At 28.4% G+C, this 18,047-nt stretch overlaps 1 protein-coding gene across 3 annotated transcripts; it reads right to left on the bottom strand.

Annotated features, from left to right (window-relative positions):
• Positions 1 to 9,127: 9,127 nt before the first annotated feature.
• LOC112689093 (nucleolar protein 12) lies at positions 9,128 to 13,275 on the bottom strand. Of its 3 annotated transcripts, XM_025562612.1 has the most exons (7): positions 12,996 to 13,275; positions 12,010 to 12,068; positions 11,353 to 11,440; positions 11,007 to 11,152; positions 10,336 to 10,441; positions 10,109 to 10,270; positions 9,128 to 9,841 (listed from the first exon to the last, which is right to left on the bottom strand). In XM_025562612.1, exons 1-7 carry the CDS (start codon positions 12,996 to 12,998, stop codon positions 9,563 to 9,565), a joined length of 843 nt encoding a protein of 280 aa, XP_025418397.1. In that variant the 5' UTR covers positions 12,999 to 13,275; the 3' UTR covers positions 9,128 to 9,562. The 3 variants fall into 3 exon arrangements, with proteins under 3 accessions (XP_025418397.1, XP_025418406.1, XP_025418412.1); XM_025562621.1 differs by lacking the exons at positions 11,353 to 11,440; positions 12,010 to 12,068; positions 12,996 to 13,275 and adding an exon at positions 11,579 to 11,747; XM_025562627.1 differs by lacking the exons at positions 11,353 to 11,440; positions 12,010 to 12,068; positions 12,996 to 13,275 and adding an exon at positions 11,224 to 11,310.
• Between the last annotated feature and the right edge of the window lie 4,772 nt (positions 13,276 to 18,047).

Genomic DNA, 18,047 nt, shown 5'->3' with positions numbered 1-18,047 from the left:
CAACTAACAATAAAAAACGATACAACATTTCTACTATAATATATGATATTATTATTATGGAAAAATACATTTTGAAATAAATATTATTGAAGCTATATGCAGCTTACCTTTATTGCAAAAAATAAATAATATTTCTTAATGGGTATTTTTTACTGTTTAACTTTAGACTGTTAAACATTTTTATTTTAAGCTTTCACTTAACATTCACATATTTTTTTATGCATTTTACTAGAAAAAAATAAATAAAAAATAATAAGAAAAAATGATGTACTATTGTGAAAGTTCACCTTCTAAATTTAATAACCCTACATTTAGTAATTTTATTCGGATGTTAAAATAATTTATGATTAACAATTTTTTAAAAAAATTGCGATATTTATTTATATTTCAAATAGATTTTACAGGTTAAGGGTCTAAAATTAAAACTTTTTTTTTTTTATTAAAAGAATAATTACAATCTATACAAACATTTTATACAATAAGTAATTTTTTTGATGGAGAATAGCGTTGATATAAAAGAGAGGGAGGGTATTCAGTAATACCACCCGACAGATCAAGCAATAAAATAAAATAAGCATAACATTAAAACTTATAAATTAAAGAATGATTATATTTATGAATATTACAAGCAAGCAAAAATACATCTAATAAAATTATAAAAAAAAAATACTCCCTAATGGTATTTTCACACAAATGAAAAATAAAACTATCTTGTCATGATAACACTACTGAGACTCTGCACCTCTATCAATACACCAAAAAACTAAAATACACCAAAAGTTCTGTAAAATATTGATGTAAACCTCCAGATCTCAGCCGACGTCAAGATAATTAAATTACCAGTATATGAATTTGACACACTTATGTTGCGTATTTCCTTATAATCAGCAAATTTCATCCACCTATATGCAATATACATGTCGTACGTATTACAATAAAACACATACTTAAAGAATGTTCCATATACGCACTAACGCACACACAACTCTTAGCCTGCCGCGCAATACCAGAGAAATCCTAAAAGAAGAACAAACTCCAACAACCATCGAGTTAATTTTAAAATGTAATCCAATTAATAAACTCTAAATTAATCAGCATAATTATTACATTAAAAACATAAAAAAAATATTTATTGAAATTTACTATAAATATTAACAAATCTGTATATAAAATAGCTCTGTAATAACGTTGGCTAATAACCCTAATTGTTGAATCTGGTAGATTTTTCAAATAATAATAAAGAAAATATTTACATTTATTTAATTCAATCATTGCTATTTAATTGCATTGTGTTCTGCAAACACGGTTCGGTTAAAATCAATTTTCACATAAAATAACATACATTACTTAAAATTTTAAAATAGTTTAATCGAAATTAATTAATAACCACTATAATTGCAACCGATTATCCCGCCACAGTTATCATTTTGTTATATATAAGTCAACACGTGCGGTGTTTGTGTGTGTGTTCGAACGAAAAGAACAAAACAGCCAATAATTGCCGTCGTAACGAATGTGTTAAATCTCATGCTCTGAACTTGTTATTTATACACCTATTTAGTAACTGTATACGTTTTGTTATACGTTTCACAGTCTGCACAAATACTATCAGATACGTGTTTCTGTAGCTTTGTCCTGTGCATGTTACGAAGTTCTGTATGAAACCATAAATTGCCGATTCCAGTATTTTATCTGTGGGGACCTGCTTGTCGCGTGTATATCAGAGGGCCGCACGAACACATAATGTGATATTCTAAGTCGTTGCGAATGTAAACGAAGATCCATATATTATGTATTTAACAATATAATGTTGACGGTGTAGGCCTCGAGTTGTTATAACGAATACAATGTGCATGTATAAGTGCATAATACGTATCTATAGTATACATTATAGGTATAGTGTATTATAATAATGTAAAATACTATATTATAATAATGCGTGTATATTATATATTGTCTTGTCCGTTAAACTGGAACCACGCTTTAGTCTTTGTATACATTTCTATATGTTATGCAATAGGCTCTGTGTGTACGTAAGTATACCTGAACAAAATCTAAAATCTTACGTACAAGTATAAATATTAAAACCTATAGAATATACAATTGATAACAGATAATTGCAGCACTCAATACAAAAGATACACGACAAAAAACAGACACATACACATCATTTACTCTAAATTATGTAGGAAAATGTATTTTATTAAATGTATACTTATTGCTTATGGCGAGTCGGGGGAAATAATTGGCTGCTAAGTCCACGCGTTAAAGTCTCTTCCGTTAACAGGTAAAAAAAAAAAAATCTTAATATTAGAATAAAATTTTTTTTTTAGATGAAAAATCAACTCTTATATAATTAATATATATATATATATATATATATATATATATATATAATTATTATAATAAATCAATTTCATATATTTTTTACGTGTTTTTTGTGGTGTTCATAAAATAAGCTGATTATTATTCAAACATTTACTATACATTACGTATATTTACTAGCGTGCTAATAATGCTATAACTGGGATAGAAAACCTTTTGAACATTGCGTGCCCAAAATTACCTTTTTTTTTTATAGAGCGTGCCATGAAAAGAATATTAAAAATATTATATTTTGTTATATTATAATTTAATTGTATAATTAATTTATTAGTATAAAATGGTTAGTTTAAGTTATAATAATAATAATAATAATAATATATAATAAATAATAACAATAATTATAATAATATTGCTTTGTTAATTATTTATATTATATTATATTATATTATATGTCCTATAATATTATATATTATATAATATATAATAGTAAAAAATTTCGCGTGTCACGGATTTGCCATCCCTGGCATATAACATAATTGGTCTCACTACACTTCTGTAAAATTTACCTTTCAGTCTTATTGGTGTTCTCTTATTGCACAAAACGCCTGACGCTTTTCTCCGTATCATCCAACCACACTTAATCCTATATTTTACGTCAATACCAAAGCGCCCACCCTTTTGTACAACGGGCATATTTTCATTCGTTTTGAATAATTTAAATATACATATATGTTCTTATGTATGAACATATAAACAAATGAGAGAAATATCGTTTATTTATTTATTATATAATAATATTTTGTTGTAGATACCATAATTTTACTGTACGTCTGTGCCTTAACTATTTAACTATATATTGTATTCGAGATCGTAGATGACTGGAAATAATTACCGAGTATATTATAAGATCGCGCAATAACATAATGTATTGAAAAGTATAATGAATAATTAGGATCAAAGTGCTAATGAATTTATTATGATACAAAAATTAATTAAGTTTTCGAACGTTTAAAATTATATTATTAACGCGAGCAAATCTGCGAGTGATCCAGTTGGGTGGTAACGAGGATGAGTTACGGGGGAGAGGGGTGTGTTGACACAGCTCACAAATATTACGATGTTCCGATTTCGTTTTCAGACAAGGAATACTCCATCGTCCATTCTGCCACCTTGAAAACGAATCTATATCTCCATGACGTTCGGTAACGTAATATTACATGTTGTGTATTTATTTATGATGTATGCGCAGTATAGCTGTACGAGATATTATGCAGCCACCGCGTACAAATATACGAAACGGTGTTCGGTTCTGGATCCGAGAAATTCACCCGAAGCCGGTGCTACTTTTAACTCCGTTGTAAATGCGTATATACACTGTGGCCAACGTACACGATATAATAATATAATATAATAGAATATTATATTGATTATTATTACACGACCCCCGGACCCGTGATTGTTCTTGGTGGCTTGCTGTGTTCCTGATGGAAAAATTCATACCCAACGGTGAACTCGACCCGAAACGATCCATTGTTTACCTATCCGGGCAACCTGTCTTTATTCCACACATTATATATATATATATATATATATACAGTAATAATAATAATAATAATAATAATAATAGTAATAATAAAAACGACAATAACAACGCGCGGTTGATGAATCTCCAAACACTCCGGGGTTATTATTCCACGAGACATAATTTAAAATATAATATATATTTATAATAATAATAATGATAAAAAAAAACACATACAAGAATATACGACGCTGGAAAATCGAAAACGTGTGTCATGGTATAAAAGCGCACGTGCGTCCATCTGACGTGACCGCGACACCTAAACGTAATCCTCGCGTCTTAAAAATATTCCGAGTATTCACCGGCTTTTCGGACCCAACTCACGGTTAATTCGTCTCCTTTTTTCTCCTTTTTCCTTCGTTTTTTTTTCTCCCACCTCGTCTCCCGTCGTCGTCCCCGTAGTCTACTTATTAATTAATTTTCTACCGCGCGCTCATTGTTTTCGTCAATCAAACGTGCGCACTTACGAATGCGTATTACACACGGGGCACTGTATGTTCGGGAAACGGTGCGCGATTGAAAAATATTAATTGACTGCGTGTGGGTTTATATAGGCTATTCATTATGACACCCGAATGTAATAATAATAATAACAACAACAACAATAATCGGAAATCGTGCGAGGTATACAAATAGATTGATGTACGGCGTACGTACGACGCTCGGTGAATTTCTCCGCCTTCGGATTTTGTTATAGATGTTGTAATTCATTTTTTTTTTTATACGCTTTTATTTTTTTATATGTATTTTTTATCGCGCAAGTACCTGCAACAATGACACGGGCACCGCCATGCGTCCAGATGGACGTTCGTTTTATGGAATCCTATGCACCTATTTGCTCATAGCGCATACCGTGTTTTCTTCGTCGTGTATCGTATAGAGTTTAGAGTAAAACTCCGTTTACGTCATTATGCACATGCGTGCCTCGTCGTGATCAATAATGTTATACGCAACATACATAGGTTCGCATTACTCGTCCTTTCGATCACCTACACGTGCGAAACAGTATATCCGCGCAATCAGGACTGTCGCCAGAGAGGGGGGGGGGGGAACGGGACCGTTTTACCCCAGGCCCTGTCGAGGAATAATTTTAAAGAGGTCTCCTTACAGTTCCGATTGATTAGAAATACTCGGGCGTTACTCGTTAGAGATTATTGATATTAGTATATTATTTCTAAACTATTTTCTTTATGAAATATTAATACATTTATTTTAATCAAGGCTGTACATAGGTGGGGGGGGGGGGGATTTTGCGGTTCGGACCTAATTCGACTCCGCAAGAGCTCTACACATTTTTGAAAATAGGAAAAAACTCGTACCAATTATTATAACTATTATTTTATGTGTCTGACAAGAGTTAGCACTTCGAAGGCAAAATGATTTGGGTCGTATTGATTTAAATGTTATTGAACCTGATTATAATGATGGTAATTTTAGAGCACTGTTGCGTATGCGAATGTCATGCGGAGACAAACATTTAATTGACCATATTAAAAATCAGTCTTTAAACGCTATGTACATTAGTCCTAGAATTCAAAATAATTTTATTGAGATTTGTGATAAAATAATTCAAGACAATATAGTTTGTAAAATTAATGCAGCGAAGTCGTTTTCAGTTCTTGTTGACGAAACTACCGACATATCACGTATAGAGCAATTGACTCATTGTATTAGATATCTAGACTTAGTAGAGACAACTGAAACTATTAATTATGTTTTACGTTAAGGCTTTTTACGATTTGTACCGGTTGACAGTAAAACTGCGCAAAACCAAGCCTCTGTAATAATAAATTCATTACAAGCACTTGGAATTAACGATAAATACTTATATATGGTCGGTCAGGGTTATGATGGCGCTGTTTCCATAAATGGAAATGTCAAAGGCGTTCAAACGGTTATGAGGGAAAGTCATCTAGCAGCTCTTTACGTACATTGTAATGCGCACTCTTCACATTTAGCGCTAGCTCATCTATGCAATGTTCAACATATCAGAAATTGTATTGGTACAATAAAGTCTATTGGAAATTTTATTATAAGTTCGGCTATGCGGACAAATCTATTAAAAACTAAAATAAAAAACCATTGTATCTAATATCAAATGGACTAAACTGGTATCAATGTGAGATACTCGATGGATTGAACATCACGACGGAATTCAGAGATTTGTTGAAATTTTCCAACCGATTGTTAGGTTAGGTTAGGTAGTATGCTTACACGGAAGGTAATTACTGCGCACGGCCACGTAAAACGGTATTATTACAGCTTAAGCATGAAGTCTAAAACTTACTCGGAAATCAGAAAAATACTTGTATCGTTAAGACATGATGAATGATTCTTTTTTTCCGAGTCTAACGTGTAAAGTATTGTGTCGAGCTACGTAGAATGGTCCTGATCACACGGACGATCAAAAAATAACGATTAGAGTTATTTTTGCTAAAATATAATTATCAATTCCCGGGAAGTTGACGTGTAAAGAAAAAATAAGACCAATGAAAGTTACTGTATTACACTATTACTGATCGAATTGTTAAAAGTTCAATTCATTACTTACGTTTTATTTGGATTATTGTCATTAAAATTATATCAGAGCCAAATAATAAATCTGAAGTGTTTATTCATTTCGCAAAATGTAAGCTCTCATCATTGAGCGACCACAAATCCAGGATATTAACGTTTACGCTGCGGCTTGTGGGTAACTTCAACAGCCGATTATTATTTGTCTGTGTTATTCAGTAGGTAGTCAATCATGAAGTTATTGTATCATGAGTCATACAGGTGACCTCGCTCGAGATTTCTGGCAGGTCGAATGCATCATGTGTATGTTCTGTGTTCAACATTCCCGCAGGCGCGGATCCAAGGGGGGGGGGGTCGGGGGGGTCATGACCCCCTCCCAAACATCAAGATTAGCTCCTTCGTTTTTATTTAAAATTAAATTACGCATAAATTGCGTTTTTAATTTTTTTTCAATTAAATTTTTTCATATGATAAAAATGTTATACAACATATTATATTTATTTACATTTAAACGATATCACCACTTGTTCATAAAATCATAATTTACATCGAACTTCTAAGAATATTATTGGCGAGTAAATATAAATATATTATAATATAAATAGTAAATCTGCGGAAATGTTCGACCTTCGACGGAAAGATAACTTATTTTAGATAAGATTATTGTCAATCCGTTACCAATATGTCTATATATTATACCATACAGTGGCGTGCGCAGGAATTTAGTATGGGGAGATGTCATACATAAAAATGTAATTTTTTCAATTTTTATTCTTTATAATTATACAAAAAAAAATTCAATCAGGGCGAAAATTCATCCTTCTTGCTTTTACACTAAATTCATCAATAATTTGTTCTGTAGGCAAAGGAATGTCTTGATGTATGTTCATAAACGTAATCTATTTAACCATGACTGCGCCATCGACTTTTTAAGTACATTTTTAAACGTTTAAGACTAAAAAAAAAAAAAAGCCTATGGGAGGGAATATATCATCTATCTTCCCTCCTTGCGCACGCCACTGATACCATATACTTGCTACGTACGACATCACTAATCGCTAATTTGGGTTCTAATAAATTGTTACAAATGTGCTATACATGTGATCATTCTCTACTCTCGGGTTACGGTGGCGCGATAACGGAATATTCACACATTGACACAGCTTAAATATAAATGCTATACGAAATGCCTAAATATTACTCCTTAAAATATGCTATGCTCCGACCCCGACGTGGCTTCGTAGGATAGGAACGCTTCACCTCAAGGTCTCGCTTTGCTCAATATTCACAAGACTATACCCATAAATGTTGATGATATTATTTCTAAATTTAGAAAAACATTACAAAGAAAATTAAACTTTGTAAATTAATTTTAAAAATTAAAAATTGTATTTATTAATAACGTTCTAATTTTAATTAATAATTTACTTTCATTATTTTGTAATAGTGTATTATTTATATGTCCTTTCCAAAAAAATGACCCCCCTCCCAATTTAAGTTCTAGATCCTTGCCAGCATTCTCGTACTACTGAGCATTCGTCTAAAGCGTGAATGAAGTACTTAAAAATACACCTAGGGAAGAGATTTTGTCATCTTGGATCATCACTCGGTGGACTTGTTACGTCAAACAAGTTAGTGGGAGCTGTGCTAGAGTCCACGAAGACATTTTCGGATGGCACCTGTGTATGGTGAATATTTTAACCGTTCGAAAATAATGAACTGGACGACAAAGTTACGGACATAGTAAAGAATTTCTACTGTGTGGTGTTAATTTTTGAGAATTCTAGACGACGTTCATTTCTCAAATTACCACAATAGTCGTTAATTCGTTTATATACGAGTACCTTGAAGTAACGCCGTTTGAAACCTTTGGGTCTTATGCCACGACCGATTAAATATTTATATCTGAAATAAATATGATTTATTTTCTCAAAGAAAATATGACATAATAATGTTTTCTTGGATTACTAACCCCTTGAAGCATACAGTAGTGGGATATCTATTATCTTGTTTCTTTAGTTGAAATACATTCTTCTGAATATTTTTCCTTATACTAATAGTACATAAAACTAATTAAAAACCATAAAATGTAGACAATCACTATCAATGCTTTGCTCAAAAGCCATGAAATAATAAATATAAATTACTTACAATATAGAAAAATAAAAAAATTAAAAAAAAAATTATATCATGTGTACGCTATACCACCTTAAACATAGACCCAAAGGGATTTGAAGGGCTCAAAATATACAAAAATACTTTGATCATCATAACCATTAAAAGATAGAAAATAATAACTGATTGATATTTAAGTAGGTAATTTTACTACAGTTTGTTTTTAATAATTGAGAAAAATTATAAAAAACTGGCAACATTTTATTGCAGTTTTTGGAAACATCAAATTTCATTTTTTATGTAACTCATAAAATAATCAATTGCAAAAACTTGAAATTTATATTAAATATTCATATCAAAATTCGGTAGAGATGATATAATTTTTAAAATATTGTGACTTTTTTGAGTTAAGTATAAGAAAATTTCTTAATTTTTTTTTAGTTTTTTAAATATTGATTAAGTTATTTTGGTCCTGAAAATTAAATTGTTGTGTGCTGTTTATAGGCATTTTAAATTATTGATTTTTCCCAAAGCAGTTTTATACAATCTAAAAAGGGAACCTTTTTTTTTTTTAAAAAAATTATTATTCCATTTTGATACCCAATCAATCACATTTAATACTCAATGTGTCAACATATTAAAATTCTTAATAAAAATATATGCAATTCACATCATTATCTAATAAAATATAAATTAATTGAATACTCAATAACATGTACAAAATACACTTAACTTAAATTTGTAAATAGTATTTGTCTAGTGGCCATAATCACCGAGGCTGTTTTTCTTTTATTAAAAAAAATAAATAAATAAAAATATAAAAATAAAGCTGACTTATACTGTGTGCTACTACACTGTGCACAACAATAATCAAAATATATTTTTTGATGTTTACAAATTAAGTTGAATCAAAAGGTAGAAAACAAGTTTAATATTTCCAGTTAAATTTTACATTAATTATTTTAATATAAATATTATAATATTATACATAAAAAGTTATTGCATTAGTATAAGTTTTGATATCTATTATTTAACTTTTTTTCCTTTTTTTTTCAACCATTTTTTCCTTTTTGATTCTAAAAGTTTTTTCCTTTTCGCTTTCTTTTTATCTTTAATACGTTCAATTTTATTTTTCATCTTGAATACTTTGCTGTTTTGTACAGTTTCAGATGCTTGTTTCTTAATTGCTTTTTTTATTTCTTTTAATGAATTAAAACTCATGCCAGGTACATCTTCGGTGTCATCGTTATTTTCACTATCAACTTCTTCATCATCATCACTTTTTTTATCATCCTCATAAATGACCTAAAAATACCCAAAAATTTAAAAAATTTTTAATATTTTTATATAATGCGTATTCACTGTTACTGGAAAGAACTTAAATTACTAAAAAGATGTATCTCATTGATTGAAATATTAATATATTTTTTAACTCTAACAGCTCTAACAGCAATTGCTTATTGAAAGAAATTCAATATTTATAATATTAACAGTTATATTATTTTTGTAATTAAATTACACTTCAAATTATCATTAAATAATTTATAACTTTAATAACCTGAATTTACTAACCTGATTTGATCCAATCCAATTGTTACTTTTTGCAATCTCATCAGTTGATAAATCACATATTTGTACAGTATGATTTTCTAAACTGTATTCTTGAGTAACCAAATCAAGAGGTTCTGGGACAAATGGATGAGAATTAGTCAACTTTTTGAAAGTTTCTCTTGCCTAAAGGGTAATTAACAAACAAAATAGTAAAAATGTATGTAATATATGAAAAAAAAAATGTTTACCTCAGCTTTGATTCTTTTCTTCTCTTCTTTTAACTTTTTTTCAAAATCTTCTCTAGCTTTCTTTTTTCGTGCAAGCTTTCTTTTATGAAATCCTGTCAAAAACTCCCTAAAATGACATTTAATAGATGTTAACGTTTAAATAAAATGCTTGATACTAAAGACAGTAATCATACTTATATATAATAAGCATTCATTTTCAATATTTATAAAAAATGAATTGAAAATATTTGCTACAAAAAAGGGAATTTCTCTAATGTATCACTACAGTAGCAAGAAACTATATAAGTTTTATCTTCAAAGTAAATAATATATTCATGGTGTACAAAATTTTTTTCTATAGCTTCTTAAATTAAGTTTTTAAATAATTTATTTATTGTTGTTACAATGATCCATGGGCTATGGAGTCATTGCCATTGTTAAAATTCAATTTTTATAATAATTAGGAAACCATTAGAGTAAAAAAGGAAAAGGTGTATTAGGTGACTATAAAATAATATGTATGAGCTCTTGGATAATGGTTAAAAATATGTTGTATATTAATTAATTATTAGAAGTGTATTCTAACTAGTACTAACAACTAGGTGTGCAACAAAAAACTAGAGTGATTACTGTAGGAACTATACTTTTATAATTTTTTACTATTAAAATGTTTCCTGTTTAATAATACTTACGATCTAGATTTTTCATCAAAGGTTATGGTTCGTTTGGTCGTTCTATTAATTGGCTTTCGATGCCGTTTCACTTTTGTTCTGTCTTTAAATTCATACTCCTCCAAATTCATGGTAATATTTAAATCGTAGTACTTCCTTAGAAATCTCTATTAAAATCCAATGGCATTACTCTCGTTAGTTTTAAACATTTTATAATAAAGGTAAATTAAAAATTTACCGATGCTAAAAAAGGGAGCAGATAATATTTTTTAAACACAAAAATCAAACACACATGTTGATAATCAGTGAAGTATTGAATTGATAAAATGATAACAGTTTATAACCTCAATTTATCAGTCTAACCAACCAACGCAATTATGATGAATGGATCTTCGCAAGAAAAAATTGTTTGTGTCCGTATATAATATTGCCTACATTTAGCCCCTTTTTTGCAGCTATCAAAATGTGATAACATTGATAAAACAATAACATCATTTTTATTATAATAGTTTTATATATTGCTCAATTAAAATTAAAATAGTTAAATAAATTTAATAATACACAATTCGAAAAAAAACACAATATTCACTTACGATCGTCATTTAAAAGGTACAATTCAAAAGTAATAAAAAATATAACATTTTTATTACTCTCATATTTCTCCATACCTCTAAGTTCAAAGTAGTGGCTTATCCAGAATGACTTTATGGGGGTGGTTACAGGAATAAAAATATATCTATAACATAATATTATTATCTATATGTATATTTTAAAATTTATTTCATAAAATTTACATTTATACGTTTACTTTTTGTTTTTTTAACATAGGTAAAAAAAAAGAATCAATTTTTCCCGATGGTTTTTTATCACTTTCCGAATGATCTTAAAATTATTTAATTATAAAACACAAATTATATTTTATAATATCTATTATTTATAATATAATATACTATACAGTATATGATACAATATTTGAAAAAAATTATTTAGTATTATAAAATTAATTAATTTTGTTAACACTTACCATTTTAATTCTGTGAGACGTAAGACTATATATGTAAAGACGTCAACTTGTTCAAACAACTTCTCAGATAAGAAAAAAAGAAATACTATAATATTTACAAGATCAAAATAATAGTACTTATTGATTGTGATTAATGTTTTGTGAAAAATACCTAGAATATCTAATTATATAACTAATATATGCTCTTCTAATCTATAATATACAATGACAATATTTATGATCACCCGTATTATAGAGAACGTTATTACGTGTATACAGTGGCGTAATTGTGGGGGGGGGCAAGTGCCCCCTTTGACCATTTTTTTGAGAGATACAAGTATAATTCTCCCTCCCCCCCGATAAACCAACAGTACAAGTAGCATCTTTTATTAATGAACTCTTAAAAATATTATTTAACAATATTGGTACCTAGTACATGCTACCTACAATTTATGTTTATCTAAACCATAAAATGAGTTAAAAGACTTATGTAAAATCAAACAATTAGATATAGTGTATAAAATACATACAATAAAAATATGTTTTAACTGGTGATGGGGAGGGGTGTCAGGGTTTTGGTAATAATAAATATATTATATTGCCCCCCTAGGTATTTTCCCAGTTACGCCACTGCGTGTATATAATATTACATTTTCTTATTTGGATAATTGGTTAATTGGTTAATATTAAACGCAACTGATCTATTGATATTGATTGTAACAAAACGCAAGAAATTATTAAAAATAACATTAAAAAATAAGCCTAAGGAGGTGGGGGTTTGAACCCCCAAAACCACCCCCGTGGATACTCCATTGGTTCAAGATACCATATTTTAATCATTATTAAACGAGGACAATGAATTAATAGTAAGATACAGCAATGCTCAATTATGGCACTAAAATGAATATGGTAAATTAAGGTTTACTACAGCTGATAGAGCAAAATTGGCAGGTACCTATCTATATTTGACAGGTAGCTTATTTTATTTTATATACTACTATACTTACCATCTATACTGATTCCTATTCAAAAGGTATTAAATGATGTCCAAGATTCTGTGGAAGGAACAGCATTGAAATGTTTATAGTATGAGTGTTATGGCCCAATTATGGGCCTAATAGCTAGAAAAATATATTAAAAATCCAATTTTGTATTTTAAATACTATGCAAGATGATTTTGCTACAAATTTAGGAAAGATAATTTTTGTATTTGGAAATGACTAAATCTGTGTTGATGGAACCCATAGTTTAAACTTTAAACAGTTAGGTACGCTTTTATAACAAAAATACAAAATATTAAACCTAATTATAACATTTGTATTATATTTTCGCTTGAAGTATTCGCAATGAATTGTGTATTTTTAAATTTTAAATTACTTATATTGAATTTTTTTTTTGAATTGTGTATTATTAAATTTATTTAACTATTTTAATTTTAATTGAGCAATATATAAAACTATTATAATAAAAATGATGTTATCGTTTTATCAATGTTATCACATTTTGATAGCTGCAAAAAAGGGGCTAAATGTAGGCAATATTATATACGGACACAACAATTTTTTTCCTACGAAGATCCATTCTTCAATTATGTGATTAAATAAGTATAAAAAACAGAGATAATAAATTTATTCATTTATTATCTATAATTAAAAAGTATCGTTTGGTGAAAATATTATATTGTGTATCTTAATTTTTATTGCAGTTCTTGGGCAGTTCTGGGAACGAATCAAGTTACAATAAAATAATAAGTCTTCTAATTACAAAAAGTGATTTTATTTTTTAATTTACAAAGATCTATCCAAAAGTTTCTTCATATATTTCCTCGTGTTTTCTATGTTTTAATCTTCATTATATTTAGACTTCCTTCTGAAAAGCATTACCAAAAACAATATTATTCACACACTTGTATAGACCTTTATGATAGGTTCGGTTAGAATACTTTTGGGCCTTATCTCATTGAAACGTATTTTTTATTTTGAAATTCAAATTTCGATTTACCAATTATTGAAACCAGTGACAACATGTTTAATTAAACGTTCTTTTTGCAAAAATAAAATATATATTTTAAATATTACTGAAAACTTAGTAATATTCTTCTGGTTCTGAAAGACGTTCGACGTGTTTTTGTTTGATTTTTTTCTAAAATACGTTTAATTAATTTCAATAAATACAATAAACACAATTTACTTTACTTAATGTTCAACACATAACTAATGCAGATGAATAAAAAAAAAAATTATATTTATGTACTATCTCTATCGAAATAAAAGTAAAGACCGTATTCTGATTGGTTCAAGGCAAGACTTTATTTATGCACGTACCTACGTAGACTTTATCCTCACCTATTAAATTATTATTAAAACCTAATATATTACGTTTTATAGAGTCAAACCTTAACCTTTTAGAATAGAGTGTTCACATATATATCTATATATATAAAAATCTCGTATTACAGTGTTTGTAACCATACTCTTCCCAAACAACTTAACCGATTTTAATGACATTTTATATATACATTTAGTAGATCTGCGAATAGGTTTTTATCTATTTTTTATACACCTATTGTGTTATTGTACTATTGTTTAATAAATCATTATTTAATTTAAAAATTTTTGACCCGATCGATAACTGCGCAATTGAAAATGAACTATAAAATGATACTTGTTTGCGCGGACTGTTAGTGAAGAACCCGATATATACGCGAGCTAATCTGCACGGCGGCATTGTCCATTTTTCCTTATCTGCTTCCCTTTTCTATATTCCCAACTGTATATATGTGAATTTTAATTACTTATTATATTCTTTTTTATATTATTGTCATATTAACTGTGTTATGTAACGCCGATAATTATTTTCATTATATTTATATTATTAAAGTTTATCTCTCTGTGTTGTTGGTCGGTCGCGATTGTTGCACTACGGTCTATTATTCTTATTATTTTTGTCGCTCGTCATTCGGTCGCTATTGAAGCTTCTCTACTCGTTTCGTTTTTTTCTTATTATTATTTTTGTATACCATACTTCTTTTTTTTTATTCGCCACTGTAGCGAACAATTTACAATTATTTATTAGTTTTCTCACCATTGAGGTAGTAATTATTTATTATATATACGTTTTGTTTTGATAAAAATAAAAACCGCTTATTTTGCTTCGTAATTTGACCCACCACGGTTGTACTTATATATTAAATCATTTATTTTTTTGATAAATAATGTAATTGAAAAAGCCTTATAAGCTAAATACAAGTTCAAGTGTAATTGTTCAATAATTGGTTAAAATATTAAAATTAATAAAATTGTTAAAATGTATGATTTAAAGTCAAGTTCTCTAAAATTTTTTAAAACCGTTTTATATTTGTTAAATATATACACTGTATATATTGCTACACAAAAATATTGATTTTATTTATACAACACAGACAAGTGGTTGATAAATATTTATTAATATAAAATATATGTATAATTGATAAATTAGTTTATTATTTTAATGTGATATAATTGAAATAACATTTGTAAAAAAAAAAAAAATCGAATAAAGTATTCGGTTTTAAATACAGATACTCTTATAAAATATTTGATCTACTGTGTCCAAGTATTTTTTTCAAAACTATTTAAAATGTGTATTTGACTATTAGAAAATAATTTAAATACTTTTATTTGAATACTTTTACTCGAGTACTTAACAAGAATGCAGTTGAGTGTTAACAAAAATTTTACATCAATTTCAATGTACAATATTTAACATTATCCACTATTGACTAATGTTAAAATGATTTGGGTAATGTTGTAATTTAATTTTTATAAGAGAAAAATCAGGTCTTCAAACTATAATGATTTTTGTGGTTAATGGTTTTAGTTCATCTACTATTTTATTCGGTTTTAAAAACTGATTAATATTGATCTTATATTTTATAGTTCTTTAAAACCGGTTAATTTTGTTCTTTTAAAAAAATATATTTTTTTATAACAATTTTATACCTCAGACAATTTATTGTCATAATTATGAAATAATTAGTAAGAAAATTCAACTATCGTGAGATATTCTTAAAATAAGTTCATAATTTATACATTTTTAATATATTTTTTTTTCAGCTTCAGAGGCCGTATATTAATATACAATAAATAATATGATACACATTTTTAAGTTTTTATTACAATATTGAATATACTAACACACATAATGAACAACATAACTACAATATTTATTATCGAGTAAGACAAAAAAGAAGAACCATATTAATTCAAAATGTTGAACAAATTTACAAATATTTGACACAATTTAAGATAATACCATCGACCATTAAAAGTGGTATTCTAACAATAAATAATGTCGTTTCTGGTTGTCATTAATCGTGTTTACGTATTATCTACAGTAATGTGGGGTTACAACCAGTAGTTCTACTTATCAACTGTTCAATTTTTATTTTGCAAATTATTTTATATTTATCTAATAATTTTTACCTGTCTTTTGTCAAATAAAACAGGTACACCAACTTAACAAAATGTGTAAAAACTAAAATTAAATATTAATTATTTTTCTTCATTAAAAATGTATTTATTTCCGTTCGAGAACAAAAAATATTTTTCTGGTTAACTATTTCGTTTTCGTTCTATAAAATTAGTTATTGTGGTTATCATCATTCAGCAAGATTGAAATTGTGGGAAGTAGAGAGCAGGCAAATAGTCGAAGAGAAGCTACCCCGAGGACATGGCAATAAATGGGTGATTTGGAAGACATTAAATCGCTTACGTTCTGGAGTAGGACGTTCGATGGAGAACCTAAAAAAATGGGGAATAAGCGATGGGAAGGAAGACACGGACTGTGTATACGAAGAAACCCAGACAATGTCACACCTGCTAACTGCTATGAATGCCTAGTAAAATGTGACGTAACAGATTTACAAACCGCAAATAACAAGGCTATAAGGATGGCAAAATTTTGGAGTGACAAAATTTAAAAACACAATTTCATACGTTACCTCTAAAATCACCCGTTGTTACCATTACCATTATGATAATTACCAATATCTACTTAGTACATTAACTATATCTTATTTTATTTTATGCACCTGTTTTAGTATTTATATATTTACCTGATGACGTTTTGTTAATTTATATGTTTATGTTAGTCTACATGTAATGATGCTTAAACATTTATTTACTAGTAAAATGACCTGTAATCCAGACTAGAAAAAAAAAAGTAATTTTGGTTCCATTTTTGTTTTCGTGAATATACATTTTCCAATAAAACCGGTTAATAAATAAAACGGGTTCCACCGGTTTGAAGCCCTGGAAAAAATACACATTTGTCAAAATGCATGACTTATTATCCGGCTAATTTTGAATTAATTAAAATTTTATTATTATTTTTATCATTATTAATTTTGTTTAATTCACTTTTATTGAAGTAGTTGGCCACAATAAATAAAATCAAACAACTATATAGTTCGTTGGTTAATCTGTTGATGTATTGAATGTTTGATTGTTGCTGAATTTTATTATTCTTCGACTTGCACGGATACTATAAAAAACTTTACAGAGATTTTTATAATATTCTCAATTGTTAAACAATTATATATATATTCTGTTTCTATAAAATACCGGACGGTGCTATAATTTAACGCGATGGATTCTAGTAGCATCATCTGTGAAGAATCAACTGCCACAAAATCATTGAAGAGAAATATGGCGATGTATTGCATGAACAAGATGCGGAAACGCACGATCGATGAACAGCTTCGTGATTTATCGGCAATCATGAATTGTTCGTTGGATCTGATAATTGTGTACCGTAGAACCGGATTGGAAGTCAGCTACCGTATTGGCTCGCAAATTGCTTCGGTGAACGGTTTATGTGAATCGGTGCGTATACATATTGTATAGTACAGGGATGTGCAACTCAAAGTAGATAGATGGTCAATGTATAGAATTTTAAAATCTGGCGGACCCGAGTAATGAAAGTAAAAAATTAAAAAGTCATTTAAATTGGCAGTCAACATTTACTTTATACAATTTGATTTTCCGATTGAACCAATACAATAAATACGCAAAACACCA

This window comes from Sipha flava, unplaced genomic scaffold (assembly GCF_003268045.1).
Source record: "Sipha flava isolate LNK unplaced genomic scaffold, YSA_version1 111_pilon_pilon, whole genome shotgun sequence".
In the NCBI taxonomy this organism is placed as follows: domain Eukaryota; kingdom Metazoa; phylum Arthropoda; class Insecta; order Hemiptera; family Aphididae; genus Sipha; species Sipha flava.
Note: the sequence above shows the minus strand (reverse complement) of the source record. Positions and strands in the feature narration are given on the sequence as shown.